The following is a 25,324-nucleotide window of genomic DNA, read 5'->3' on the forward strand; positions in this document are numbered from 1 at the left end:
GCTCATTCAATTCCTTCAGCTAATCAAATTTGTGAGTCAACTCTGCTGCTTCGACACTGAATTCTGATCCAAAGAGACTCACACACTTCTGATATTACATAGCTATAGAAAGCACACAATGAATACATTTTCCTCACCACAGCCAACCACCACGATTTTTGCTAGGGACTGTACTATAAAGGCTGAGTTGCTTATGGCAACTCCCTTTGGCCTTCCTGAGGTTCCTACATATATAATCAAAACAGAATTCTCTTACAAATTTTGTCTAATTTTTTTCTGTAGTTATATGAATAATTCTCACATACATAAAGATTCTTTTTATACTAAGGTTTCAAGAAAGACAACCGATGGAAGGTCAATCTAGTTTCAAAGAAATGAAGGGGCGGAAGGAATTTAAATGATGTAAAACATTTGCTGAGAAGTTTCAATAGAGAACCACTATTAAAAAAAGTTTGATCAATGGATTAGTGACGAGGAAATTAGTCATTATTGGTTGAAATATGTATGATAAATAATACATAGAATCAAATGATGAGGAAAAGAAGAGCATCGAGAAAATTGGTGAGGCATCTTAGGCGAAGTTGCATGTCATTGATCAGAAGGCGGGTAGCTTCCAAACGGACACGACAACACTATTAGTTTTTCGGAATCTCTCTAATGAGAACTTTAGAATAAGACGAGGAAATTGTTAAAAAAAGTTTGACAAATTTATATTGGTCCATATCAAGAAGAGCAAAGGAAAACCTCTTTTAGACTTTAGAGCACTCAACTCCTTGATCAATCTTATTGAAGAAGGCATTAGAAAGTGGGCATTAAAAATATAATTATGGAGTACATAGGCTGTGGAGGAAAGCAATGTTGGGGGATGCCAACTGTTTATATACAGTTTGCATTTCTTTTTTTCTGTGGTTTGCATGCATTTCTTTTTTCTTATTCCATGTATATCTGTATGCTCTGCATTACCTTGCTGCAGAATCTGATGCTGATTTATCTAAAATATGGGGGCCTGAAATTTTAGAACTGTAGACGCTGTGCATATATGTCTCTATGCACATCCCAAATCGTTCAACCAGTTGAGACCAAATTAAGCAGGTGGCAATGCACCTTCAAATTTGTGTATTCTGCTGGTTTTCATGTCTGCTTTATCAGTTAGATATGGAAGGGATTCGTCTAATGTTGGAGATGGTTTAGTAGCTAGTTCATATCCATTATGGAGACGAAAAGGCTAGGAAAAGAAAAAAGAATCAAAGTCATCTAGTAACATTGGATCATTCTTCGTTCTTCAGAGTTAATTAGTAATTAGTCTTTGGATAACCCGGAGTCGTAAGGAAGAAAAGGAAATGAGTTAGGACTATGAACTAGTAGAGATGCATTTGGTATAAGTTCTGGGAGTAAATTGTATTCTCTTGTTTGGCATTATAATCCTATTGCCATTAGTCCATTACCATATATGAGCGAAATAGCAAAAAGTACTCGATCCAAAGCCACTGAAGCTTTACAAATTAAGTTATGAAACAAGCGATAACTGAATATGGTTATTGCAAATGACAGTGTTACATGAGAGGGGTGTCCAAAATGGGGTGGCTATAGCCCATTTTAGTATTTTACTAGTGCCGAAACAGAGAATTGTCTTCTCTGTTTGGTATACTTCTTCAGAATTAAGGTCATTCAGTAATGGAGCTTATTGTGCAATAATTGTAGTAAAACAAGTTATTTGAGAAAATCTATTACGCATTCATATATCAATTCTGTGGTAGCATCAGTCTTAAGGAAATATACCAACATCGCCACACTTTGTAGCCTTGAAACCACCACCAGATGTCTCATTAGTAACACTTACAGGAAGTTTCAGCTTGCAGTTGATCTGCTGGTCATCGTAGGTTACAGGTGTCAAAAACTTGACCTTATTGTTTCCATACCTGATCTTGACCCGAAAAGTAAGCTGCACAGTAATACTATACACACCAGCAGCAGTCTCCTTGTCAAACTGGGAGATGTCACGCTTCCCGAATTTCACCAACTGCTGCTGCCCTTGAAGCACCAGATGATGCAAAAAAGTTGTGTTCTTGTGGCCTTGGTAAAATGGTACTGAATCCATCAAATTGACGAGGCCAAACTTCTTCTTTCTGTAGCTAGCAGACACTGTCATGCTACGGTAGTCAATGCCGACCCTTCTATTGGGGTTTCTGATGGTAATGTTGAGGGCGAGGTGATAGTGAAGGTTAGCACCGGTGTTGTTGTCACTACTGTTAAAATTGAATTGGGTTAGAGAGGCATTCGTAACAGTAAATCTAGGCTCCTGAGGAAAGAAGATCAGCCAGAGAATAAATGCGAACGCTCCAAACCAGAAAATAATGTGGCAGATTATGCAGCGGCACAAGAGCACCCATTTCGCCAATCCAGTAAGTTTTCGCAATGAAAACCCTCCAGGAATGGGTTTGAGAATGCAACAACAGACTTGAACCATGGAGATGGTATTACTTGGGGCCATGATTCAAAAAATGAGACGAACGAATTCAACAGAGTTGAAGGGTATATATATATATAAGTGGCTAGGTCGATCTACTTCATATATCAGAGTCTCATTCAACCTAAATAATGCCAAGGAGAAGAGGGTGTACTTAGTCTCCAAGGAATGAGGGGGATTATATATACAACTAGAAAAAGTACCCATCACGCGGTGAGATGCCTAGTCTCCAAGAAATGAATTTATAATAGATTGCACACAGAATTTCGTGTGAATTCGACGACAACAGATTAATGATTTGTGCGAAACTTCTGCTATCCATATGGGGAAGATCTGGAGCAAATCTGGCCTGTGAGTTTGTGAAAATAAAAAAGTGGGACCGAGGTAGAAACAGATGGAGGGGGTAAAATTGTATGCTGCTTCCACTGCCTCCGTGTGAGCTACATTGCATCTTAGGAAAAGTTTGTAAAATTGTATGCTTTTGTTTTTTACATGTACAATTATTTCGAGGAAAATTAAAGTACTCGGTGTTTGCATCCAGTTCCTTGGCCTTGGTAAAGTTCCCACACAAGGTATGAGGGAGGGAGGGTTGACAGGGTGACATGAGAAAGTACCTTAATCCACATGTCAATGACTGACACGCAATAAAGCATCTTCTCATTCTGGGTTTTCCGAAAATGAATGAGTGACTATAATGAGGTTCATATAATATCTAATTAATCAAGCTGTGGAAAAAGGAGTTGCACCATCATAGATAGAAACTGTTGAGTGATGGATAGAGGAGACATCGAGACAAATATTTTTTGGCAAAACGTCCGTGGTCTGTGGGATTAATTGTCTGATTGCAAGCATTCATTTATTATTTAGGGATCGAATTGGAGGTGCACAGCTACATATATACAGATAGATGGGCTGAACGATTTTTGTTGTGTCTGATTCTCACGCACACTGCAGTGACTGCACAGACGACCCCTTGACAGTGAATACATAGAATCAAATGACGAGGAAAAGAAGTGCATCGAGAAAATTGGTGAGGCGTCTTAGACTAAGTTGCATGTCATTGATCAGAAGGCTGGTAGCTTCCAAACGACACGACAACACTATTAGTTTTTCGGAATCTCTCTAATGAGAACTTCAGAATAAGACGAGGTACGTAGTTGTTAAAAAAGTTGACAAAGTTATATTGGTCCACATCAAGAAGAGAAAAAGAAGATCTCTTTTAGACTTTAGACTTTAGAGCACTCAACTCCTTGATCATTCTTGTTGAAGAAGACATTAGAAATTGGAATTAAAGATTGAATTATGGAGTACGTAAGCTGTGGAGTAAAGCAATGGTGGGGGATGGCAACTGTTTATTTATAGTTTGCATTTCCTTTTCTGTGGTTTGCACACACTTATTCCATGTATATCCTTATGCTCTGCATTACCTTTCTGCAGAATCTGTTATTGATTTATCTAAAAATATGGAGGCTTGAAATTTTAGAACTGTAGATGCTGTGCATATACCTTTATGTCTCTGTGCACATCCCAAATGCTTCAACCAGCTGAGACCAAATTAAGCAGGCCGGTGGCAAATGCATACCTTCGAATTTGTGTGTTCTGCTGGTTTTCATGTCTGCATGTTAGTTAGAAATGGAAGGGATTCATCTCATGTTGGAGATGGTTTAGTAGCTAGTTCATGTCCATTATGGATACGAAAAGGCTAGAAAAATAAAAGCATCAAAGTCATCTAGTAACGTTGGATCATTTTTGGTTCTTCAGAATTAAACAGTAATTAGTCTTTTGATAACCCCGAGTTGTAAGGAAGAACAAGAAAATGAGTAGGTCTATGAACTAGTAGAGATGCATTTGGTATAAGTTCTGTGGAGTAAATTGTATTCTCTTGTTTGGCATTATAATCCTATTGCCATTGCCAAATATGAGCGAAATAGCAGAAAGTACTCGATCCAAAGCCACTGCCGCTTTATAAATTAAGTTATGAAACAAGCGATAACTGAATATGGTTATTGCAAATGACAGTGTTTCATGAGAATTAAGGGTGTCCAAAATGGGGTGGCTATTGCCCATTTTAGTATTTTACTAGTAGTGCCGAAACAGAGAAGACAGATTCTCTGTTTGGTATACTTCTTCAGAATTCAGGTCATTCAGTAATGGAGCTTATTCTGCAATAATTGTAGTAATACAAGTTGTTTGAGAAAATCTATAACTTATTCATATATTGATTCTGTGGTAGCATCAGCCTTAAGAAAATATACCAACATCGCCGCACTTTGTAGCCTTGAAACCACCCCCAGATGTCTCATTAGTAATACTTATAGGAAGTTTCAGCTCGCAGTTGATCTGCTGGTCATCGTAGGTTTCTGGTTTAAAAAAGTTGGCCTTAAACTTTCCATACCTGATCTTGACCCGAAAAGTAAGCTGCACAGTAATACTATACACACCAGCAGCAGTCTCCTTGTCAAACTGGGAGATGTCACGCTTCCCGAATTTCACCAACTGCTGCTGCCCTTGAAGCACCAGATGATGCAAAAAAGTTGTGTTCTTGTGGCCTTGGTAAAATGGTACTGAATCCATCAAATTGACGAGGCCAAACTTCTTCTTTCTGTAGCTAGCAGACACTGTCATGCTACGGTAGTCAATGCCGACCCTTCTATTGGGGTTTCTGATGGTGATGTTGAGGACGAGGTGGTAGTGAAGATTGGTACCGCTTTTGTTGTCACAACTGTTGAAATTGAATTGGGTTAGAGAGGCATTCGTAACAGTAAATCTAGGCTCGTCAGGAAGGAAGATCAGCCAGAAAATGAGTAGGAAAGCTCCAAACCAGAAAATGATGTGGCAGATTATGCAGCGGCACAAGGCCAACCATTTCAACCATCCAGGAAGTTTTCGCCATGAAAACCCTCCAGGAATGGGTTTGAGAATGCAACAACAGAGTTGAGCCATGGAGATAGTATTACTTGGAGCCATGATTCAAAAATGAGACGAACGAATTCAACAGAATTGAAGGGTTTATATATAAGTGGCTAGGTGGATTTACTTCATATATCAGTCTCATTCAACCTAATATTAAATAGTGCCAAACAGAAGAGGGTGCATGTACTTAAGTTTCGAAGAAATGAGGGGTGTTAGTTCTAAATGATATAATGAACGTCAGCTGACATGGAAAGCTAAGATGTGTTCATCAAGGAACACCACTATTTTATAAGTTTTAACCAATAATTAACAAATGACAATGAAAGTATTGATAGAAACATGTAGGAAAATGGTGAGAAATCTTAGGTGATGTTTTCAATAGCATGCAATTACGAGTTTACGACGCAGTTTCCTGCAGGTAGCTTCTAAGTAACCCGTAATAAGCTGCTATATATCAGGGCCATATACATGTATAGGCCGGTAATTTAAGACATATATTAATCAATGGATATTGAAAGATTAAGACATGCAGCAACATATTAATGAAGTTCAGTTGTAACAGCCACTAATTTTCCAATTCCAGAGGACATAAGCCAATGCTAGCAGCTGGTGTATTTGATAAAGTCAAAAACCGAGCTATCAGGTTACTTCTTGAGCACTAACCTGTTCTATGCCGTCTATTCCCATTACTTATTGTAAAGCGACCATGTATGAGCCTGTTCTTTTTTTTTTTTTTTTTTTTTTTGAGGGCAACGGAAGACTAATTCATTGATAGAAATCACGACGACCTCACTCGGTCAAGCATGAAGGGTACAAACACCCTTCATATTACAATGCAAGCTCATAGAGTACTAAAATCCAAAACAGAAATTCCAAAAAAACTAAAATCCTAAAGGAACTGCTGAAAACAAATACAGAATTGAAAAAACTCCCGAACCCTACACTGTCCTAGGATGGAACCACTGGTCTGAACATCTTGACGCCTAAGACCCTCTTGGTGTACGTCGCAACACTCAACCCAGCCATAGCAACATCGTAGGAACAAGTATGGGGTAAAAGAGCAAGACATGCTACCTCCCAAAAAGTCCAAACCCGAGCCCAACCCAAGTGTAAAAGAAAAGGGGAACTGAACCACAGGCCCAGTTCTCCAGATTGCATAGCAGCCCAGATCGGCAGAGGCCCAAAAGCCCACTGCCCAACCCATCGTCTCCCACACCCAAGTTGACCGGGAGTTGACCTTTTCGAGCGGCAGCCTCCGCCCATCACGTCTCAGGCGGCCGCCAACGACCCTCCCCCATCATGAGAGTTGGAAAAGACCTTGCCTTTGGTCTAAGCCGGCGAAAGAGACGCCGCCGCTAAAACACGATCAGACGGAAGCCGGACGCCTACCGCCCAAAGATCGGAGCCGATTCAGTACTCCGAGTGGAAAACCGATTATGCAGGAAGAGCCTCCCCCGCAAGCCTGATGCCGACCACGGCTGTCGACCACAACTCAGCCCGAAAGAACCAAAACCGAACTTGACCACCGTCTAGCCCGAGATCGAAGTCTCGTCCTCCTTTATCTGGAAAATGACGCCGAAGCACCCTGCTGCAGAACGGAGCCAAGAGACGCCGCCGCACTGCTCACGAAACCTAGGTTTAGGTTTCGGATTCGCTCCCATGTATGAGCCTGTTCAAATTCTAAGGATGCAGATATATGAATCTACAATCACCATATTTAATAATAAAGAAACTGAAACCGATAATAATGTGAAACACTATTGATACCACTGCTTGCTGGTTTTGCTCTTATGATCTTAGTTCATGCCAGGATCAAACAGGTATGTTAACTTTGTTGGTATGTCAGACATGCATTCTTCCAAAAAAGTAATGATATTATATTTGTCTATTATATATAAGTGTATGCAAATGTCTCTATCCCAGGCTTCATTAGTATAGATTGCGGCCTTGCGGAGGATTGTACCTGTTATGAAAAGAAAACAACCATCAACTACAATATTTCAGATGCAACCTTCATAGACACTGGTGAAAGAAAGTTGGTATTGCCTGAAAACAGAAACGGCTACCAACAGCCTTACTGGTCTCTTACGAGCTTTCCTCAAGGAAACAGGAAGTGCTACAAAATATGTATGTGTTAAAAATGCCACCAAATATTTGATCAGAGGCATTTTCTTTTATGGGAACTATGATGTAGAAAACAAATTGCCAGAATTTGAACTACATCTTGGTCCTAATTTGTGGGTCTCGGTCAGTCTGGAAGATGATTAATCCAGCACCACAGACAAAAAGCTCATACATTATGTCCCAGCTAAGAGAAACTATCTACATGTTTGTGTTGTGGAAACAGGCTCCGGGGTTCCATATGTTAGAGGTTTGATAAGATTATAAATATATATATATATATATATATATATATATATATATATATATATATATATATAATATAATATTATATAATATGAAAGACTGTTTCCTACTTAGTGAACGTAGGTAAATTTGTCGAACCACATTATATTTGTGTTCTTGTAATTATCTATATGTGTGATTCTTTTGATGTATTGTGCGTTATTGGTTGTTTTCAAGATCACATTCTAACCGATTCACAACAACAATATCAGAGAAAATCTGTATCGCAGATTTTTGAGACCAGTGATACTAAAATTTAACATTTCAATTCTACCAAAATGCCTGCCCAAATAATTATATGAAGGCGAGCAGAAATATCAGGGGAAATCTGGACCGCCTATCTACTCCTTAGAAATAGAAGAAAAAGTAGGACTGACTTGAAGATCCAAGGCATGGCAAGGCAAAAAAAAAAAAAAAACGAAGTAGCAAATTAAAAAAAATCGACACAATGGTGCGCATTGTGTAGAAAAGCCATATTTCGAGGGCACCAAGGTAAATACAAAAGTTGACAGGCACGTGCGAGGAGTGTGTATAAACGTAGCTAGGGTTTTATAAAAGCGCTACACTCGCCTCCCTCACCCTTTTGCCTCACTCAGCTGTAGCCGTCTCCTCCTTCCTCTGGTTTTGTTAGGGTTCACCCCAGTTGTTCCGGTAACGATTTCGCCATGAGGTAATCTAAATCTCACCCTTTCTCTTTCTTCTTCATCATATTTCAATTCCATTTTGGTTTCTCGCTAGTCATGAATCGCAAAAACCACTTGTTGATGTTGTAAAAATCCAAAAGATCTATCCTTTTTGTTCATCTCTTGATACATTTTGTTTTTCTAGCTAGGAATTGATTTAGGGTTTCGAAATCTGTCATGGTTTTATTGGGTTACTTCTGTTGTTGTGTTTAACAAGATAAACCCTGATACTGGTAATATGGATTTTCAAGATGATTAGGGATAGCTATGTGTTTGTAGTGATTTATACGTATTGGGTATTTGCTTATTGTTTACTGTTGTTTTTGGTATCAGCAAGCTGCAAAGTGAGGCATTGAGGGAGGCCATCTCCCAGATTAAGACTAATTCGGAGACGAAGAAGAGGAAGTTCACCGAGACAGTGGAGTTGCAAATTGGGTTGAAGAACTATGACCCACAAAAGGACAAGCGTTTCAGTGGTTCCGTGAAGCTTCCCCACATTCCTCGTCCTAAGATGAGGGTTTGCATGCTTGGAGATGCTCAGCATGTTGAAGAGGTATATTAAACGTTTACGGATTTTATATGTATCTGTTTTGTATGGGTGCATCTGTTATTGAGTGGAAGTTCCATATCGTATGAATGCTAATTTTGTACTACAGGCAGAGAAGATGGGATTGGCCTACATGGATGTGGAATCCCTGAAAAAGCTTAACAAGAACAAGAAGCTGGTCAAGAAGCTTGCAAAGAAGTATCATGCTTTTTTGGCTTCTGAAGCTGTCATCAAGCAAATTCCTCGTCTTTTGGGCCCTGGTCTTAACAAGGCAGGCAAGTAAACTTTACCTGTTGCAGCGTTTTGATTCCCTTACTTGTTCTGTGGTTTGTTGGCTTAGAAGTTTTCAATGTGATGTTGATTAGGATAGCATGCCCCTCCATCTGATTGATACTGATTAAAGAAGTACCTATAGTAAAACTTGCACTCTTGATATAACATCAGAACTCTTTTATCAAGTCTTTCAAATCATTTCAAATATATGCGTGAAATTTTACAAATTACTATAGTTGAAAATATTTGAGACTATTATTCTTTCATGATTAGCTCTGTCTGTTTCCTTCTGTGGAATGTTCACTTCTGCAGTTGTTGTAATAATTACTCAATAACTAGATGGCACCAGTAGATGGGCTAAGTAGTGTTTGGTTGCCAAACTGCAGGTAAATTTCCAACTCTGGTGAGTCACCAGGAATCTCTGGAGGGAAAGCTTAATGAAACAAAGGCCATGGTTAAGTTCCAACTCAAGAAGGTTCTTTGTATGGGTGTTGCTGTCGGGAATCTTGCCATGGATGAGAAACAGATATTCCAGAATGTGCAACTCAGTGTCAATTTCTTGGTTTCTCTATTGAAGAAGAATTGGCAGAATGTAAGTTCAGGGCTATTTTCGACTTGAAGCATTTGTGTCTTTTGATAGCTCATTTGTGCTTTTGCTTTCGTTTCACTAATTTTGTTCTTCTCTCTGAATGCACATATAGGTGAGATCATTGAACCTGAAAAGCACCATGGGGAAAGCTATCCGAATTTACTAAATTCTTGCATTTCAGCAGAGGCTTTCATGTGGAAGAAGAGCATTAGCAAAACTATGTTCCTTTTTGTTAACTTTAGTTTAAATTCCTAGCCTAAACTACAATGCGTACTGTGATTTTTGTTAAAGTGAATGCTCATGGATAATTTTGGAGGGATTTTGTTATTCTTAAATTTCTGCCTGTTTTGTCGTTTGGGTTTTGTGATTTTCTTTTTCAACTTGGGATGCCGAGCATATACAATTTGCTGCCATGAAGGATTTACTTTCTTAAATATGTATACTTGGTAACCAACTTTTATGTTTGAAGCTAAGATGAATTTGGCAGATAACGAATCCTGAAAATAGAGGGTTATTTTCAGTTTGCTTCCAAATAAGTTCAACTGGTGCATTGCCAAATTGTAATCACCATATTGCTGACCTCTCATTTCCCTTGTATTAAGGACTGCTTGGGAACTTCCCATGCCAACTGAAAGCAGCTTTCCAGCCTCAATACATTTTTCCATTTCCCCAAATCTGCCTCATACCAAACTATACTTGTAATGAGCTAAGGATCCTTACTGCCAATCCAATTCAGTCTAGTTTTTCGAAACCCAACATCGATGAATCAAACACCTGTCTGTTTCAATTCAAGGAAAATTTCAATTCAATTGCAAGAGTACCGGCTTCCAAATTGCTAATGATCTCTGGATTCCGACTTGCAAATGGTAGTTCACTGTTAAGTCACTATGAAGCAACAATATGAAAAAAGAATAAAAAAGAATAACTGATTCTAGTTGTTGTATAGATTAATCCAAAGTTGGGACTCTGGTGGTCAAATACAAATTAAACGTTGGGACTCTGGTGGTCAAATACAAATTACGCGTTGGGAGCTACCGTTGTAGTGGTAAACTATTTTTATGACATGTGGATACAAGCACTTGATTTGTCAAGAACTCAGTGAAGTCAAATAATCATTATTCAAAAATTGATTTGAGCTGAATCTAGTTCAGCCCTCTCAGCATAACAGTACAAGTCTATAATTTCACCATGAAAGAACTTTTACAACTGCAACCCTGGACTGCACTTGGATTTTCTGTCACCTGAACATAAAACCAGAATCAAGTCAACATTTAAATAACAGTTCTCGTGTTAAAAGCCTTTGGCTTTGATGCTACTAAAAAATCATATGATTACTAGGCGAAGATAGAAACATTAAAGCAAACAGTAAATCATGTATGCATCCTCTTGAGCATATGGCACACTAACCAGTAACTACATAGCAATGCAAATACAGGTTAAAATATAAACATCAAAGCTGTGGATCTACATCCTTGATGAGTAAACTGTTTTAAGATCAGCTTTATTAATTTGCTCTGTTCTGCAAAAGATTGCACTATCCCAATCAGATAGATGGTGTGCCTCAAGTTCTGCAGAAAGTACTATATCTAGTGATTGGTTTTATGTCCTTAACTGGTCTTGGCTAAAGTTCTAGAAAAAACTTTCTGAAAAATAAACATCAGGGGACAATACACCTTGGCATTGTGGAACTTGCCTCTTGAGATCATCTCAGTGCCGGTCTGAATTAATATAATCTGCGATACATCTACTTGGAGGTTCAAAAGATATATCTCTAACCAATTTAAATGGTCAGCAGGTTCCAGACCATAAAAGTTTTCTTATTTGAACCAAATCCAAACCCCCCAGTACCAGTAATAACCTATTCGTGCATACGCAGATGAGCTCTGCAACCTATTAGGGTACAAAATACGCAGAGGTCCAAACAAAGGCAACACTCAAACAACAGCACAGCCATGTCTGTCAAGGTGTGCTAAAGCGCATATGATATCTACAATTGTATACATCCTAATACAATACCATTATGCTAGTTGTCTAGTAGATGGTTCTTACTTCTCTCATGCTCACTAAGATACATCAACAATTCTGAATAGTATGGTCCTGAGAAGTTTATTGATTGCTTATATTTCTACCCAAACCATGAGTTTCCATGTCAGGTACACAGATATAGTCAATATGCACATGCACTTCTGAGAAAGCCAAAACAGAATAAACTAAATAAACATGCAGAGGACACAAAAATAAATAACTCACTTGGAAAGCAGAACGGATCAGCTCCTCAACATAATCAACGGTTGCCCCTTTCAAAAAATCATATGAAATATTGTCGACCACCAATTTTACTCCTTCTTTTTCAAACACCCTACCAATAGGGGGATAAGAAAAGAAAAAAGTGTCAAAAGTATATTGCTGGTCTATGAATCTTCAATCAAACAAGCAAGCTGGATGCAGAAGCATATTTAGTCAAGAATTACATGTACAGAGAATGAGAAGGGGAAAACAAAAACCTGTCATCTGGATTGGTTTTGTCATCTACCAGATCAAAAACATATTGGAACCCAGAACATCCACCTGTTTCTACACTCAAGCGGAGCAGCTTTTCGTGTGCTTCACTGGCTTGCAGTTGTTTAATTTTCTATAACACATTCATTGGGAAGCCAAAGTCAGCGGAAAAAATTCATGTTGCAAACTCACAATATAAGCATCAGAAACCCAAAAACGTCACAATGTTAAACAACACTCCCTTAAAATTCCCTAACGACAAGGTTGCCATAAACATTTCATGACAAAAAAAAAAAAAATCAGAAATGACAATGCCATCAACTTCTAGAATAAAGCTTCTTGGCTCATTAGTGTCTTAAAAAAATCGGTACATGAAGAGATTCATCCACTAGAAAGTCCCAGACAACTAATGATTAACGCAACCCACTAATGATTTTTCTGCAGAGTAGATAAACACTTGGAACCATTTCCACGGTCCGGTTTCTACAGCTCTATGTTGTAAGTAGTTGCTTTCATTATGAGAAACAACCAAGAAGATATAGCATATAACAACACCAATAGAACTGGGATGCAAAATCTCAATTTCTTAAAAGTACACCAGAAAATGGATGCTCTATGTAGAATCTAGCATAATTGAATCAATTCAAAACTAAAACTAGTATGCAGACATCGAATTCATCTGTTCAATTCCTGGCATTGGTCTTCTTAGCACACAAAAGGAAGCAAACTGAAACCTTTTCACAAACCCTAAACACAGGAGAACCACACCATCTCAAAAACCCCAAATTCACAACAAGAAAAGAGAACCCAACAAAGCCCCATACATCAATTCTGAAACAGAGAGAAAGAAGGAGCGCACCTGAACACATGTGTCCGTCATGTGCACGCCGTCCAAGTTCGGCGAGGAGGAGGAAGAAGAAGAGGAAGGGGCTTCTTCCAACGCCGTGGAGGAATAAAAATGAGAGCTGAGAAGCCTCTGGTTCTGCCTGATTCGACCGGCAAAGTGCGCCGTCAACCGGTGAAGAATCAACGTCCTCGGAGCCATGGTGAAGACGATGCCTATTCCTCTCAAAACCAAAATCAGAATTACAATATCAATCTCAGTACGCCATTAAAAAGGGTAAACAAAGGCTCCTCTTCTCTGGTCTTCCCACGTCGACAGCTCTCTCTCTAATCGCCAAGTCGGTACTCCTCAGAAATGGGTTTTGGCTTTCTCGTGCCCAACACAAACCCAAAGTCACGTGCTTTACATTCCTGACGTCTTCAACTATATATAAAGACTTTTGCTTTTATCACTCACATAATACCAAACCTCTGAAAAATCAAAAGTCTTGTCTTGGCGGATCTTCTACAGCCACAAAGCCCAGAAACCCAGATCACAATTCACGACTCTCATCGTTCAAGTTTGGATTTTTCAGGTAATCAATCTTGGTTTTTTTACTTTTACTTATGTCTTCGTTAAATTGAAGCTCCTAGCCTTCAACTCATCAAGTCTGAATCTTTTGTCAAACCCATCTTGAATCAATGGACCTTAGAATGGGAATGGCTCATTCCATTGTTAGATGACAGAAGATGGGTGTTTCATGTATTAACATTACAAATTGCAATGGATGAATGGAATGAAATTGAGTAGAATTGTTACATAGGTTGATAGGAATACCCATTTTGATCAACCAAATTTCAAGGTTCATTTCAATGAAGCTATATACTGTTCTTCCTACAGCATTCTATTTGAATTTATCTTTCATAAACTATCAAATCCCAGTTGAAGATGTAGGTATACAATCCTGACTCGGATTTGTTACGAACCTCATTAGTTAATGTTTGATTGAATGAACCTGGAATGAGTGGGAATTCCTTCCTATGGAAGGAACTAAAACAACACTAGCAATAGAGTAAAATGTGAAAGCCTGAGGGTAAGGCAGAAACTTCTGAAACTTAACAGGGAACTCAACTGTAATTGGTACTATTTATTGTTCGATCAACTGCTAATGTTCAAACCAATGAACCAAAACATTGCCTTGGTGGTATTGTCTTTTTGCTACACATATGGCTTGATACATAAGTATCTATTTCGCGTGTTTGAGTTATGATTTAATCTGATCTTTCAGTTGGTAACGAGTGCTCAGATTGGAAAAGATGGCAAGCAATGAAGGACAGAAATTCCAAGTTAGAAAACTAGAGCTCTCGGACAAAAGCAAGGGATTTATAGAACTACTGCGGCAGCTAACCACTTGCGATTCTGTATCTGACAAAGACTTTGAAGATCGATTCATGGAGCTTCAGTCCCGTGCTGAAGACCATCAGGTGTTTGTTATAGAAGATGATCGCTCTGGGAAGATTGTTGCAACTGGAAGTGTGTTCATTGAAAGGAAGTTTATAAGGAACTGTGGTAAAGTTGGGCACATTGAAGACGTTGTGGTTGATTCCAATGCTCGCGGATTGCATTTAGGGAAAAAAATTATTAATTCCCTCACGGATTATGCTCATTCGGTGGGCTGTTATAAGGTGATTCTTGATTGCAGTGTTGATAATAAAGCGTTCTATGAGAAATGTGGCTACAAGCAGAAAGAAATTCAGATGGTGAAGTATTTCATTTGAAAAAGTGTTTTGATCTTCTGAGTTTTTGTTTTAGGACTATACTTCTGAGTAGAGTCGAAAATGATGATCTTACATCTTCACCCTAAATAAGGTCAGCATGTAATGAAGAGAATATGAATTGCCAAGGGATGGTGTATGACTGATAATATCAATGTTTTCATGTTCCTTTAGTTTCCTTTTGCCTTGTGATGTATAGAAAGAGTTCTGGAAGTGAAAGCTCTCAAGGTATAATTAAACGATTGCTATGGCAATATCAAACTAATGTATTTTTGGTGTAATGATGTTTATTTGTTTATTGATTCCTTAATTCTAAATAAATGTTCTATCTTGAAAATTTGAAAATGTATTATACATCGTTTTGAGCTCTGAAGCAAGGTTATCCAACATAGAAATTTCCGCACCGTGTGCAAGTGATCTAGCAGATATTAACGGTTGATATTTATAGACAATTTTTTTAAATAACAAAAAAAATTTATTTAATGTTATCCAACCGTCTATTTCTGTTGTTTCAAGTGCACGTTGGTGCAATAAATACTCTCTCGACCGTAAAGTTTGCTCTACTAATCTTATTTTTGAAAATGAGTTAGTGACATTATTGTTCTCGTAACATCCCAAAATAGGAAACTTAGTGGAAGACCGAAGACATCATGGTGCAAAATGTGACATAAAGTAACATAAGTTTTACAATGTTTATCATCATTGAAAATGAGCTAGGATTATGTTAGGTCAGACATTCAATTTTCCTTTCGATTCTTCTCTAATTTGACCCAAAAAAACAAAAAAAAATTATTCACTTGCAAAATAGTTAACCTGTAAATAGTAAAGCAGATAAATAATGTATGCCACGTGCTGGAAGTTAATTGGTCTCTTCAGTTTATGAGATTCTTCCTCTTTACCCTCTCACTTTTCTCCACAGAAGGTATCTCAGTTCCACATATTAACGAACGCCTTTCCCCAGAAATTAGCTAAAAACCCACCCACCCTAACCTAAACCCTTCAAATTCCATTTCCATTTGATCATTTCAACATGAAATTTTTGGGCTTTCTGTGTAAATAGAGACTGCAATTTTTTTTTTTTTTTTTTTTTTTTTTCATTTTCTGGAGGTGAATGTAAAGAAGGAATCAATAGAAATGGCGTCGGGTTTGCACCAATGGGAATCAGACCCTCTTTTTTCAGCTGCTGAAGTTGTTCAAGATTCCGCTGACAGGTAAATTTCTCGTCCCGTTTTCAAGTTTTTCTCTTTAGCTTTTGGAAAGCATAAAGCACTTTGCTTGATTTTGCTTTTGATGAAAAACCAATCAGAAAAGACCTGAAATTGATTACATTCTGGAATGTTTATAGATATAAACTTGGTTGGTGAGTTGTGTAAGAATGGTGGTACATTTTTGATTCCATGGAGTTGTTAATTTTGGTTAGTATGATTATGGGTGCTTTTGCTTTTGGGAGATACATTGTGAGGAACTGTACCCTTCTGTTACTCAATGTTGATAATGTTCAGTCATGTATCTTGTTATATATTGGTTCATTTGAGGTATTGTTCTACCTGGTTTTTTCCATTTTCGCATTAATATGAAATTGCTTATGGATTGTGCATTCTCTGAAATTAAGGCTCTTTGTGTGTGTGTGTGTGGTGTGAATCCTAGGATGGAATCGACTTTCCGCTTTCTGCTGCATGAGCTCAGTCTTGTTCAAAATGACTTTCCGGACCCAAAGTTGCACGCGTCGATAGATTATCATAAACGTGATCTTGCAACGACACTTGAAACAGCAAAGTGGCAGGTGGTAATTTCTGTCAGTGTCAACTCGTTTTTTTCTTGATTTTTTTGTTTTGTTTTCTGTTTATTTTAGGTTTTAGTGAATCTGTCATGCCAGTTGGAAGATTTTGAAAGAGCAGTCAGCTTTTCAGCTATGACAGGCAAGTCCCAGATACGAGGGGATGTAATTTTAAGGCACAAGCAGTTTATCAGAGCCATTAGGGAACAGATAGCTTATGTGGAGAAGAGCTTGGAGGGCACATCAATAGGAGATCCAATGAGACAGACAGAATGGATCAACTTGAATGAACAAGATAGAGATGGCTTGGCGTTGTTTCTTTCGGGGGCAAATGCCACAGAGCACTCTGATTCTTATGATGGAGAAGACAGTAGTATGTTGAGAAGATTTCTTGATCCAACGACATCGTCTAGTGCCAAAGACAGTACTTCTGGGATTGTTGAGCAGAAAAGCAGAGAAATTGAGAATCTGAACAGGAATGGAGTAGTGCATGTGGACCATAGTATTGACTCTAGGAAGGAGAACAACTTGAGGAAAGTTAGTTCTTATCCTAATACAAGGTCAGGTTTTGAATTTACAGAGACCTCTTGTAACAGATATGGTGAAGGTGGTAGTTGGGATCTGGAGGCTAATGAAGCCAAACCAGAAAGCTTCTTATCGAAGAACAAGTTGAGAGTTGTCTGGAGCAGAATAAATGCATATGGGTTCTTGACCAACATATGGACTCTTTATGGGAGTAGGGTCACTAGGAATTACACAAAGAGATTTAAAGATGGAGAAGAACAAAGTCATTCCCCATCATCTGCTGATGTTTCTCATGCTCCCCAGGTAATTAGATTGCTTGTAGTGCCAAATGCTCATTTCAGTTTGTTGGAAATAACTAAGATTAGTTCAAGCTAGGACAATGGCAGTCCAGCTTTTTGGGCCCAATATGGAAAGAGAACTTTACCCATGTTCTTTTCTTTCAATGGGGAAAAAAAAAAAAAAAGGATGAAATGTCTCTAGGACCTCTGGCAATAGCTTCTGGAGATGGGAAAAAAAATCTATTCATGTTTTCTGAGACTTTTGGTGTTAATATTGATTTTGCCAACAAAAGTACCTCTGCAAAAGCTTTTTCCGGAGCCTTAATTTTGGAGCTTCTCCAACAGGACCTTGAAAAGAACTTTCCAACAGAAACACCCTTTGGATAAGCTCAAGTGGACTCTTAATAAATGAATTTAATGGATGTATAACATAAACATGGATAATTTGATTTGATGCATTATGCTTATGTTATTTCATGTTATTTTTCATTGCCCTTAGGAAGGCTTTCTGCCTATGTGTGACCCTTGTTTGGACTCACGAATACTTGAAAAGATGTGCTGGAAAGTACATTGTTACCCACTCCTCTGAACCCACCAAAAAGAAAGATTGGAATAGTGCACTTGCAAATGACTGAAATGAGTTTATACTCGAATATTAAGTATCATTGCTCACACATTAAATGTGTCTACTAGTGGACAACTTTTTTGCTTACTCTCAAAATTTGTGATTCAAGGATTGAGTTTTCTTTCTTGAAAAATAAAGAATACCCTTCAGGTTTCTGATGTCATGTCCATATTCTTTAGTAAACTGCTGAGATCATAAGAAAGCAGTACCTAAGTTTTTTCTGTGTTGAAGTTCGAAAAGAATGTTGCATGAATGTAAATTATTTCTGATTCAGCCTGATGTTCTGAATCAGTTTATCATGGCATATTAAGCATCGCCCTAGATGCTTATGGTTTTGCTTCTATTTGACAGGGTCATCAGGGGACGTGGTTAGCCAATGGGTATAGAAATTTTGAAGTATTATCGGTGCAGGTTCGAACAAAGATTATGCACTTGCAGACCTGGCTTGGTGTAATTAGGGCAAGATACCAAAGATCACCTTATCGCATCCAAGTCCAGAGGCGTGCTGTTCAGTTGGTTTTGATAATAGTATTTGGACTCATTGTTTTAGGTGAGAACATGCCCGTACTATTTTTCTGATATCAACTACATTTAGCTATCAAATAGTGACTATTTTATAAACAAACAATAAGTTTTTGAAATAAAACTTATGGATCTCACAGCACATTTATAAAACTAACTGATATCGTGCTATGGCTTTGCATAACCACTGCATGTTATGCTAAGATGAGATAATATTGATGTTTTCTGTGTAGCTAGAATTCATATAAAGATAGTTTTTAATTTTACTAGCATGTTATGACTTAAATTACAGATGTGCTATATAAAAACATGTAAAATAAATTTATATAAAGAACATGCAGTATAAAAAATGGGATTACATAATCATCACTTTTGGATATTGTTTAGTTTGCTCTAGATTTAGGTTATTAATTGAATGTACGCTTTATGCAGGTACGCTGGTGTCTCTACTTGTTTAAAACATTCATTTGTCAGTAGTCTACACTCTAGACCGTCATGCAAGGGTTTTCTTTCCGAGTTTTAATCGTGGGAATGACTTCAGCATCTGACTGTTATAACTTGGTTTGATGCAAATACCTGCGTCCCTCCTTGGAGAAAGTGTGCACTCATGGGCAGCAGTTCATTTTGTATGATGTAAATACCTTTGATTTGAATATTCTTTCATGATTTCTCCGCTATTGTTATGAAATGTCTTTGGCACTTGGGTCCAGAGTCCAACGATGGTTTCCTTATAGCTGCGTCTTGATTGTCCTTTTACTGATAGCAATAGCACTGCTTGTATTGAGCCAAATGTATCCCTTTTTCCTTTTTGTTCTTTTAAATTTGATCTGATAGCATTACTACTGCTTGTATTGAGCCAAATGTATTTAGCCAGCATGAGCAAACTTCATGCTCTGTTGCAAATCACAAACTTGGTATGGAAGATTCCCTTAAATTGTTGGGCGCAAATGGCACTTCTCCCCATTTGCGGACTTCACTGTTGTAAATGCAGCAAATTATTTTAGGAGGTTGAAAGCGACAATGAACGTTATCGTATTTCACTTCTCACTTTGCCAGTTCCAAGCAGTCTCAGTTTTTCTCAATTACAGCAGAGCAAGAAAACCCCAATTGTCATTGCATATCATTTGAAAGGATCTCCAAGACCATCAATTTATGTTACAAAATTATGCAATTGTTTCTAACAATCAATGTTCTACTGGTTCACTAAATAAAAGTACAAGTATGCCAGAATCACCCCTTTCTTAGTGTTGGCCCTCCCAGTAATTTCATTGCCACAAAAAGCCTTTCCGCTCCCAAATGTTGAACTAATTGCAGTAGGGGATTCCCAACAAATATATATGAGCCCTGTGATGCTCAAGTTCACATTTGTAAATGGTTATGCTGACCACCTAAAATCTATATTACAAGGTGTAACTCCTGGCAGTACCCCTACAAATTTCAGAATGTAAACAACTGCAGGCTTCAACGGCGCATCAACAGCTTGCCAAATACAACTTCCAGTGTGATGGTTTTGCAACAATTGTTGTGAAGCTCTCATGTCCTTGAAGGAGAAAACTAGTAGCTCTAGTCCCTGCAATTGAATTAGCTAATCAGTAAAGTAAAAAAGCACTACAAGAGTTCGATTATTCGATAATCCATACATTTCTCACTTCCTGAACGTAATAATCATTTTCTTTAGACAAGCAGTATTTTAATGTTGCTACTTGTAGATATGCTCGCAAGCAGAACATGTAAGTTCAATGAATAGAGCTTAGAACTTGCTGCAGTTTATAAAAGACATGACTCCTAAAAGGAGTTAGGAGTCATGCAACTGATAAAAATCGCACCCAAATGGTGCTTGAATAAAAAAAACAAATTCCAACCACAAGAAACGTACAACTTTACCAAGCAACAGTAGCCTCTTCTCAATCTGACTTCTCTATCTCTCGAAATCTTCTATCCCAATCTTGGGCCTCATAGTCTTGCTCAACCAAATCCCTGTCAGTACTATATACAATTCTATCCTGTCCTATGACTGTTTTTTGGGCCATGTCTCGAGCACTGAGCAGCTGAATAACAACATACAGTAAAGAATTTAGTCTGCTACATTTTATCATTGAAGAAAGTTAATCAAATATCCAATTTTTGTTCTTTTTTCTTGACTCCAATTTGGTTTTTTCAGGCCAACAGAAACAGTCTTGTTTTATGTCTACAAGTACAGGATGTCTCTAGTTAACAAGTTACAAATCACGACACATGTTATCAACAGTTATAAAGCAAGATGTGGGAGTTTTATGTTTCTAGGTGTCAATATGTTATCAATAGTTATAAAGCAAGATGTGGGAGTTTGAAACAGCAATCCTTAATCAACATCGAATGGGATTTAGAACTTTATAGAAGCACTAGTACAGTTACCTTTCGTCTTAGTGAGATATCTGGCGATTCAAGGGCTCGAGCAGATTTCAGTCTTGCTTGATTTCTTTTTTCTATGTCAGCATTTGTCTTGCTCACAATGAACCATCGGAACAAAGGAATCGCAAAGAAGGAACCAGCATAAATCTGCAAAATAATTGCTCCAAAAGTTAAGACAAACCCAATAGATGCTGTGGATTTAAGCAGAATTGTTACAAATGGACATATCTGCATTATGTATGGATCACTGACAGAATTAAGTTCAGTATCAGGACATAAAGAGATTGATGAGCTAACACACCAAGAACCCTATCTGTTACTACAAGATAACCCACGATAACAAGCTCAAATCATTCAGCAATTAAAGATTAACCAAACATGTGACCACAATTCTGGTTTCTATACAATTTGACTGCAAAAAATATGCATTATTCCATGTTTTCAACTTCTCAACACCATCACATCAATGAAGAACACTTGTTCATGACCCTAAAAAATGGGCTACACAAGAAATCAGACTGTAGTATGCAGAAACAAGAAATAAATAAAAACAAAACAAAAGCAGATCAGAAGATCTCATATACCAGTAATGCCACCAACCAAGTAGATTAGCCAGATTATGTGAAAGTGGTCAGTCAGGCAAGTTCCTGCTGCCAAAATCAGAATCCAGATTCCAGGATTGCGATGACTATTCCTCAAGAAAAATACCACTTCCATAGTAACCAGAATATAGTTGAAAATTTATGGGGAAAATGCAGTGGGAATATTGATTAAACAAAAAGAATATAACAAAACAATATACATGCTGAATCAAAAGAACGAAATTTCTTTTTAAGTGAAGTCAAATCATACCTGAAGTAGTGGAAATATGCTAGTAATGAACTTAATAAAACCAACTGGTGCAACTGTAGTATCCCTTCAAATGAAAAGTGAAAATGGGGGACATCAGAACAATATATATAAAAAACAACTAAGCAATGACAAAGTTCAAATCGAACATACTTTAAGATGGCTCCAAGAATGATAACCCCAAATAAATTAAGTCCACCAAGTCCCGCGACTAGTGCTCTCTCAGAAATGCTAGTGTTACTGCAAAAAAAATATTTCTTTTTCAGTTTCAATATCCAAGTGAAACTCACGATACAATGAAACCAAACAAAAAAGAACCTGAATTGCCATTTCTTCTCTGTAAAATATTTATCAACTCCACCAACAAAATCAGTCCATCTTCTCCCCACATATTCTTTCCTTCCACTTCTTTGAGAAGATGCTGTACGCTGTAGAGAGGGAAATTGGTAGAGAATGTTTCCCTGCATAATAGGAGACAATATCTGTTTCAAAATTTGTAACTGAATGCACATACCTCATCATATAGAAGACAAGTAAACCATTAAGAAAGTCATGGGTGGCAAGTTGTATGGAGTTTAAGTCCAAGAGTACTTAGTACCAATGCCATACATCAAACACTATTAGTTAATGTAATGATCTCATAATTTGCAAGGATGAACCAGTTCATAGTAAACAGAAACAAAATCTTGCAACACTTCTTATTTCAATATGGTACATGCATAAAGAAAATAAAAGCTTTAAACTTGAAAAAAGTTAAACATACCTCTTCATCTATCACAGGCTGACCCTCATACCGTAAAAGAACAGGTAAGATGTATGTTTCATCATTCTGAAATCAGCAGAAAATGAAAATGTCAAGCATACCAAGGAAGAGAAAGGAAAGTTCTGATATGGTGAAATTTGGAAAAAAAAACACAAACTTAAGATTTACAAGTCAATAAATGTTTGAACTGATTGAAATGTGATTGAAATGCTGACATTAAGTCAAACAACAGCTTGAAATAAAATGAATACCAGAACTACAAGAAAAAAAATCACTTTATCAAAATCATACTTACCATAGTTCCCCCTGATGATTCTAAATCAAGATATGGAGCAAGCTCTTCAGCTGCAACAACACCACCATTAGCGGTTATGTATTGCCCGATCTGCACGTACAGTTACATAGATGATTGTGTCATTGCATTTTAGATACATGTAATATTATTTCTAAGGCTATAGGGCTCCACTAAACCCTGTTGGTCTAAGAAAGCAAAATCTTTCTGAATAGTAAGAAGAATTCTTCCATCGAAAAGTTAGAAAACTTTAACATTTTTATTATGATAGTGTTGATACCATTTTATTATCAAATATAAAAGCAGTATCTGCACCTCTATCTCCCCAATTCACATCATAAATAATTCCAATCAATTAACTTTAAAGCAAAGTTCCCTCATTTTCCTGTTCGGACTGGGAACACTATAATATATGGAGTTAAAAGTGTTTCTCCAACTAGTTCTAATACGGTAAATAATGATAAACTGTAATGTTAAGAGTCTTGAATAGATTTGTAAACACCTTTTGTAGACTCATTTAAAGTATTACATTCAGGAATGACATAAGCATTTATATTGGAACCTTATAATTTATCTCAACTTCCAGTCTAAAGTCTTTGCAGGAGGCTTATTGAGTAGTCAATAAATGCAGATTATCAGGTGGTCTATAAATATAGGATATAGCTCGAGAAGGGAAGGGGAGGGTGGGAGGGGGGAAGAGGAACCGAGTGAGTGAGTAACCCCGAAACTAGTGCAAACTCTAATGAATGAGAGATCTAATAGCACAGCACATAGATACAACCAATGATTTGAAATAAATTGTTGAAAGCAACGAACCACTGAACTCAGTGCTCGATTATTACCAACTTCCATCTCTCTTCTTCAATTCCTTGATTTGGATCACCATCGCCAAATACGAATGAGAAAATCTAAAAGACAATATTCATGGAGTTAATATTTTTTCTGTGAACAAAAATTTAAAAAGAGCAAAAGAACAAAAAAAAAAAATGATTGTGCCAATCACATACAGATTCAACGAACTTCAGCTTGTTATCCTCGGTTTGCACTCGCCGCCTCCGATAATAATATGGATCCCAGAACCTTAGGAAAATAAATAATAAAGGAGCTATCAGTAAAGATTTCTTCCAACAATAAAATAACTCAACCTGAAACCCCTCCAAAGTATTATGCAAAGCTTACTTAAGAAACAAGTATAAAATGTATTACCAAAAGAGGTCACCGGGACTCATGTAAAAAGTGAACCCCGAATCATATGATCTTCCACGTCGTCCACGATTATCATCCTCACTGTAACCAAAGCATTATTATCAAACTTCCTGCCAGTACTACAAAAGAGTTCAACAACAAAATCCTAAAACTTACCTCCTACTCGACGAGAGAGCAACAATGATTGCAGTATAAACAAGAACAATGGAGGCAATCAACGCAGTTCCAAATGAAACCCTCGCTACATACTCGGTCCCGGCCTATCAAAAAGCATCATTTTAGTGTCAATTCCCAAGCACAAACCACACAGCAACGACGGCATAACCAAATTCCACAAAGAAAAACTACCTTTGCCTTCTCGAGCACAGGCTCAATTCTCAATCGAAACGACTTGGCAAGAAGCTTTGCTCGAAAATCTTTGGGGAAAACATAAAGCACATCGCCTTCATCCGAGACCTGTTGAGACCATCTTGAAAAATAGAATTTCAACTCACTAAACAAAGCTACAACCACAAATTCCATTCCATTCATTCTTTCTTTCCTAACAGCATAGAAAGAACTACAGATATCAATTTTTCGAAAATAACTACCTCCAAGAAGCCCTCAGTGTCGGCAGCGAGAGCCTGCAAAGCGTTCTGAGCCTCATTGAGCTTCAGCCCAGCTCTGCTGGACACGTCACCAATCGTCACTCTCCCTCCGCAGGCGTCGACAGCGTCCATGGTGCGCTTCCTGACATCGGACGGCAGCTTGTCGCTCTCGACAGCTCCGCCGGGCCTGATACCGGTGACGGCGTCGAGGCTGGCTCGAACGACCGTCACCGAAACCCTAGAATCTCGAACCTTGGAGGAGAAGCCAGGGAAAACTGGGGTTTGGGAGAGAGGAAAGGCGTGGAGGCGGTTGGGGAAGAGTGAGGGTTTGGATATGAGGCGAGCGAGAGGCTTGGGAGGTAGAGTGAAGCAGGTGGCAATGGAAGCCATGGATTGAGCTTGAGGTTGGTTTGGGAAGTTGCAGTGTTTGGGTTAAGTATTTCTGGCCATAGAGGGAAACGCAGAGCTTGGTTTCTCTCTGTGAGAGGCGAGTGGCTTAGAATTGGAGCGCTTGGGTTTACAGCCAGAGACTTT

The 25,324-nt window shown here is 38.0% G+C and overlaps 7 protein-coding genes across 10 annotated transcripts; 3 read left to right on the forward strand and 4 right to left on the reverse strand.

Moving 5' to 3' along the window:
* Positions 1-1,557: 1,557 nt before the first annotated feature.
* Positions 1,558-2,589, reverse strand: LOC133723955 (NDR1/HIN1-like protein 10). Its single transcript, XM_062150828.1, has one exon. The coding sequence runs from the start codon at positions 2,489-2,491 to the stop codon at positions 1,766-1,768; it is 726 nt and encodes a 241-aa protein (XP_062006812.1). The 5' UTR covers positions 2,492-2,589; the 3' UTR covers positions 1,558-1,765.
* Positions 2,590-4,412: 1,823 nt separating this feature from the next.
* Positions 4,413-5,485, reverse strand: LOC133723529 (NDR1/HIN1-like protein 3). Its single transcript, XM_062150379.1, has 2 exons — positions 5,289-5,485; positions 4,413-5,189 (listed from the first exon to the last, which is right to left on the reverse strand). Exons 1-2 carry the CDS (start codon positions 5,432-5,434, stop codon positions 4,709-4,711), a joined length of 627 nt encoding a protein of 208 aa, XP_062006363.1. The 5' UTR covers positions 5,435-5,485; the 3' UTR covers positions 4,413-4,708.
* Positions 5,486-8,304: 2,819 nt separating this feature from the next.
* Positions 8,305-10,213, forward strand: LOC133720790 (large ribosomal subunit protein uL1-like). The gene is made up of 5 exons (XM_062147261.1): positions 8,305-8,456; positions 8,803-9,022; positions 9,126-9,291; positions 9,676-9,881; positions 9,991-10,213. Exons 1-5 carry the CDS (start codon positions 8,452-8,454, stop codon positions 10,042-10,044), a joined length of 651 nt encoding a protein of 216 aa, XP_062003245.1. The 5' UTR covers positions 8,305-8,451; the 3' UTR covers positions 10,045-10,213.
* Positions 10,214-10,790: 577 nt separating this feature from the next.
* On the reverse strand, positions 10,791-13,629 carry LOC133722279 (iron-sulfur assembly protein IscA-like 2, mitochondrial). Its single transcript, XM_062149133.1, has 4 exons — positions 13,237-13,629; positions 12,383-12,510; positions 12,129-12,237; positions 10,791-11,119 (listed from the first exon to the last, which is right to left on the reverse strand). The coding sequence occupies exons 1-4, from the start codon at positions 13,420-13,422 to the stop codon at positions 11,054-11,056; spliced, it is 489 nt and encodes a 162-aa protein (XP_062005117.1). The 5' UTR covers positions 13,423-13,629; the 3' UTR covers positions 10,791-11,053.
* Positions 13,630-13,672: 43 nt separating this feature from the next.
* On the forward strand, positions 13,673-15,285 carry LOC133722281 (glucosamine 6-phosphate N-acetyltransferase). Of its 2 annotated transcripts, none has more exons than XM_062149134.1 (2): positions 13,673-13,795; positions 14,489-15,285. In XM_062149134.1, exon 2 carries the CDS (start codon positions 14,517-14,519, stop codon positions 14,976-14,978), a length of 462 nt encoding a protein of 153 aa, XP_062005118.1. In that variant the 5' UTR covers positions 13,673-13,795; positions 14,489-14,516; the 3' UTR covers positions 14,979-15,285. The 2 variants fall into 2 exon arrangements, with proteins under 2 accessions (XP_062005118.1, XP_062005119.1); XM_062149135.1 differs by having other exon boundaries at positions 13,679-13,795; positions 14,507-15,285.
* A 615-nt stretch (positions 15,286-15,900) lies between these two features.
* On the forward strand, positions 15,901-19,544 carry LOC133720374 (uncharacterized). Of its 2 annotated transcripts, none has more exons than XM_062146635.1 (5): positions 15,901-16,186; positions 16,623-16,758; positions 16,852-17,580; positions 18,532-18,730; positions 19,135-19,544. In XM_062146635.1, exons 1-5 carry the CDS (start codon positions 16,110-16,112, stop codon positions 19,158-19,160), a joined length of 1,167 nt encoding a protein of 388 aa, XP_062002619.1. In that variant the 5' UTR covers positions 15,901-16,109; the 3' UTR covers positions 19,161-19,544. The 2 variants fall into 2 exon arrangements, with proteins under 2 accessions (XP_062002619.1, XP_062002620.1); XM_062146636.1 differs by lacking the exon at positions 15,901-16,186 and adding an exon at positions 16,213-16,510.
* Positions 19,133-25,317, reverse strand: LOC133720372 (uncharacterized protein At5g03900, chloroplastic). 2 transcript variants are annotated; one of them, XM_062146633.1, is made up of 14 exons: positions 24,794-25,317; positions 24,552-24,659; positions 24,360-24,463; positions 24,204-24,284; positions 24,005-24,077; positions 23,840-23,905; positions 23,001-23,090; positions 22,706-22,771; positions 22,261-22,403; positions 22,096-22,182; positions 21,946-22,009; positions 21,097-21,240; positions 20,587-20,750; positions 19,133-20,272 (listed from the first exon to the last, which is right to left on the reverse strand). In XM_062146633.1, exons 1-13 carry the CDS (start codon positions 25,178-25,180, stop codon positions 20,607-20,609), a joined length of 1,557 nt encoding a protein of 518 aa, XP_062002617.1. In that variant the 5' UTR covers positions 25,181-25,317; the 3' UTR covers positions 19,133-20,272; positions 20,587-20,606. The 2 variants fall into 2 exon arrangements, with proteins under 2 accessions (XP_062002617.1, XP_062002618.1); XM_062146634.1 differs by having other exon boundaries at positions 20,579-20,750.
* Between the last annotated feature and the right edge of the window lie 7 nt (positions 25,318-25,324).

The sequence above is a fragment of the Rosa rugosa genome, chromosome 7 (assembly GCF_958449725.1).
Source record: "Rosa rugosa chromosome 7, drRosRugo1.1, whole genome shotgun sequence".
NCBI lineage: Eukaryota > Viridiplantae > Streptophyta > Magnoliopsida > Rosales > Rosaceae > Rosa > Rosa rugosa.

Excerpts from the sequence above, each read along its gene's own strand:
- LOC133723955 (XM_062150828.1), bottom strand. The coding sequence starts at position 2,491 with ATGGCCCCAAGTAATACCATCTCCATGGTTCAAGTCTGTTGTTGCATT.
- LOC133723529 (XM_062150379.1), bottom strand. The coding sequence starts at position 5,434 with ATGGCTCCAAGTAATACTATCTCCATGGCTCAACTCTGTTGTTGCATT. Across the intron at positions 5,190-5,288 it reads ATCTGCCACATCATTTTCTG|TTGTGACAACAAAAGCGGTA; the intron begins GTTTGGAGCTTT and ends CAATTTCAACAG.
- LOC133720790 (XM_062147261.1), top strand. Across the intron at positions 9,023-9,125 it reads ATGCTCAGCATGTTGAAGAG|GCAGAGAAGATGGGATTGGC; the intron begins GTATATTAAACG and ends TTTGTACTACAG. Across the intron at positions 9,292-9,675 it reads CCCTGGTCTTAACAAGGCAG|GTAAATTTCCAACTCTGGTG; the intron begins GCAAGTAAACTT and ends GCCAAACTGCAG.
- LOC133722279 (XM_062149133.1), bottom strand. The coding sequence starts at position 13,422 with ATGGCTCCGAGGACGTTGATTCTTCACCGGTTGACGGCGCACTTTGCC. Across the intron at positions 12,511-13,236 it reads TGACGGACACATGTGTTCAG|AAAATTAAACAACTGCAAGC; the intron begins GTGCGCTCCTTC and ends AATGTGTTATAG. Across the intron at positions 12,238-12,382 it reads AAAACCAATCCAGATGACAG|GGTGTTTGAAAAAGAAGGAG; the intron begins GTTTTTGTTTTC and ends CCCTATTGGTAG.
- LOC133722281 (XM_062149134.1), top strand. The coding sequence starts at position 14,517 with ATGGCAAGCAATGAAGGACAGAAATTCCAAGTTAGAAAACTAGAGCTC.
- LOC133720374 (XM_062146635.1), top strand. The coding sequence starts at position 16,110 with ATGGCGTCGGGTTTGCACCAATGGGAATCAGACCCTCTTTTTTCAGCT. Across the intron at positions 16,187-16,622 it reads GTTCAAGATTCCGCTGACAG|GATGGAATCGACTTTCCGCT; the intron begins GTAAATTTCTCG and ends TGTGAATCCTAG. Across the intron at positions 17,581-18,531 it reads ATGTTTCTCATGCTCCCCAG|GGTCATCAGGGGACGTGGTT; the intron begins GTAATTAGATTG and ends TCTATTTGACAG.
- LOC133720372 (XM_062146633.1), bottom strand. The coding sequence starts at position 25,180 with ATGGCTTCCATTGCCACCTGCTTCACTCTACCTCCCAAGCCTCTCGCT. Across the intron at positions 24,464-24,551 it reads CTGTGCTCGAGAAGGCAAAG|GCCGGGACCGAGTATGTAGC; the intron begins GTAGTTTTTCTT and ends GCTTTTTGATAG. Across the intron at positions 22,404-22,705 it reads AGCCTGTGATAGATGAAGAG|GGAAACATTCTCTACCAATT; the intron begins GTATGTTTAACT and ends CCTATTATGCAG.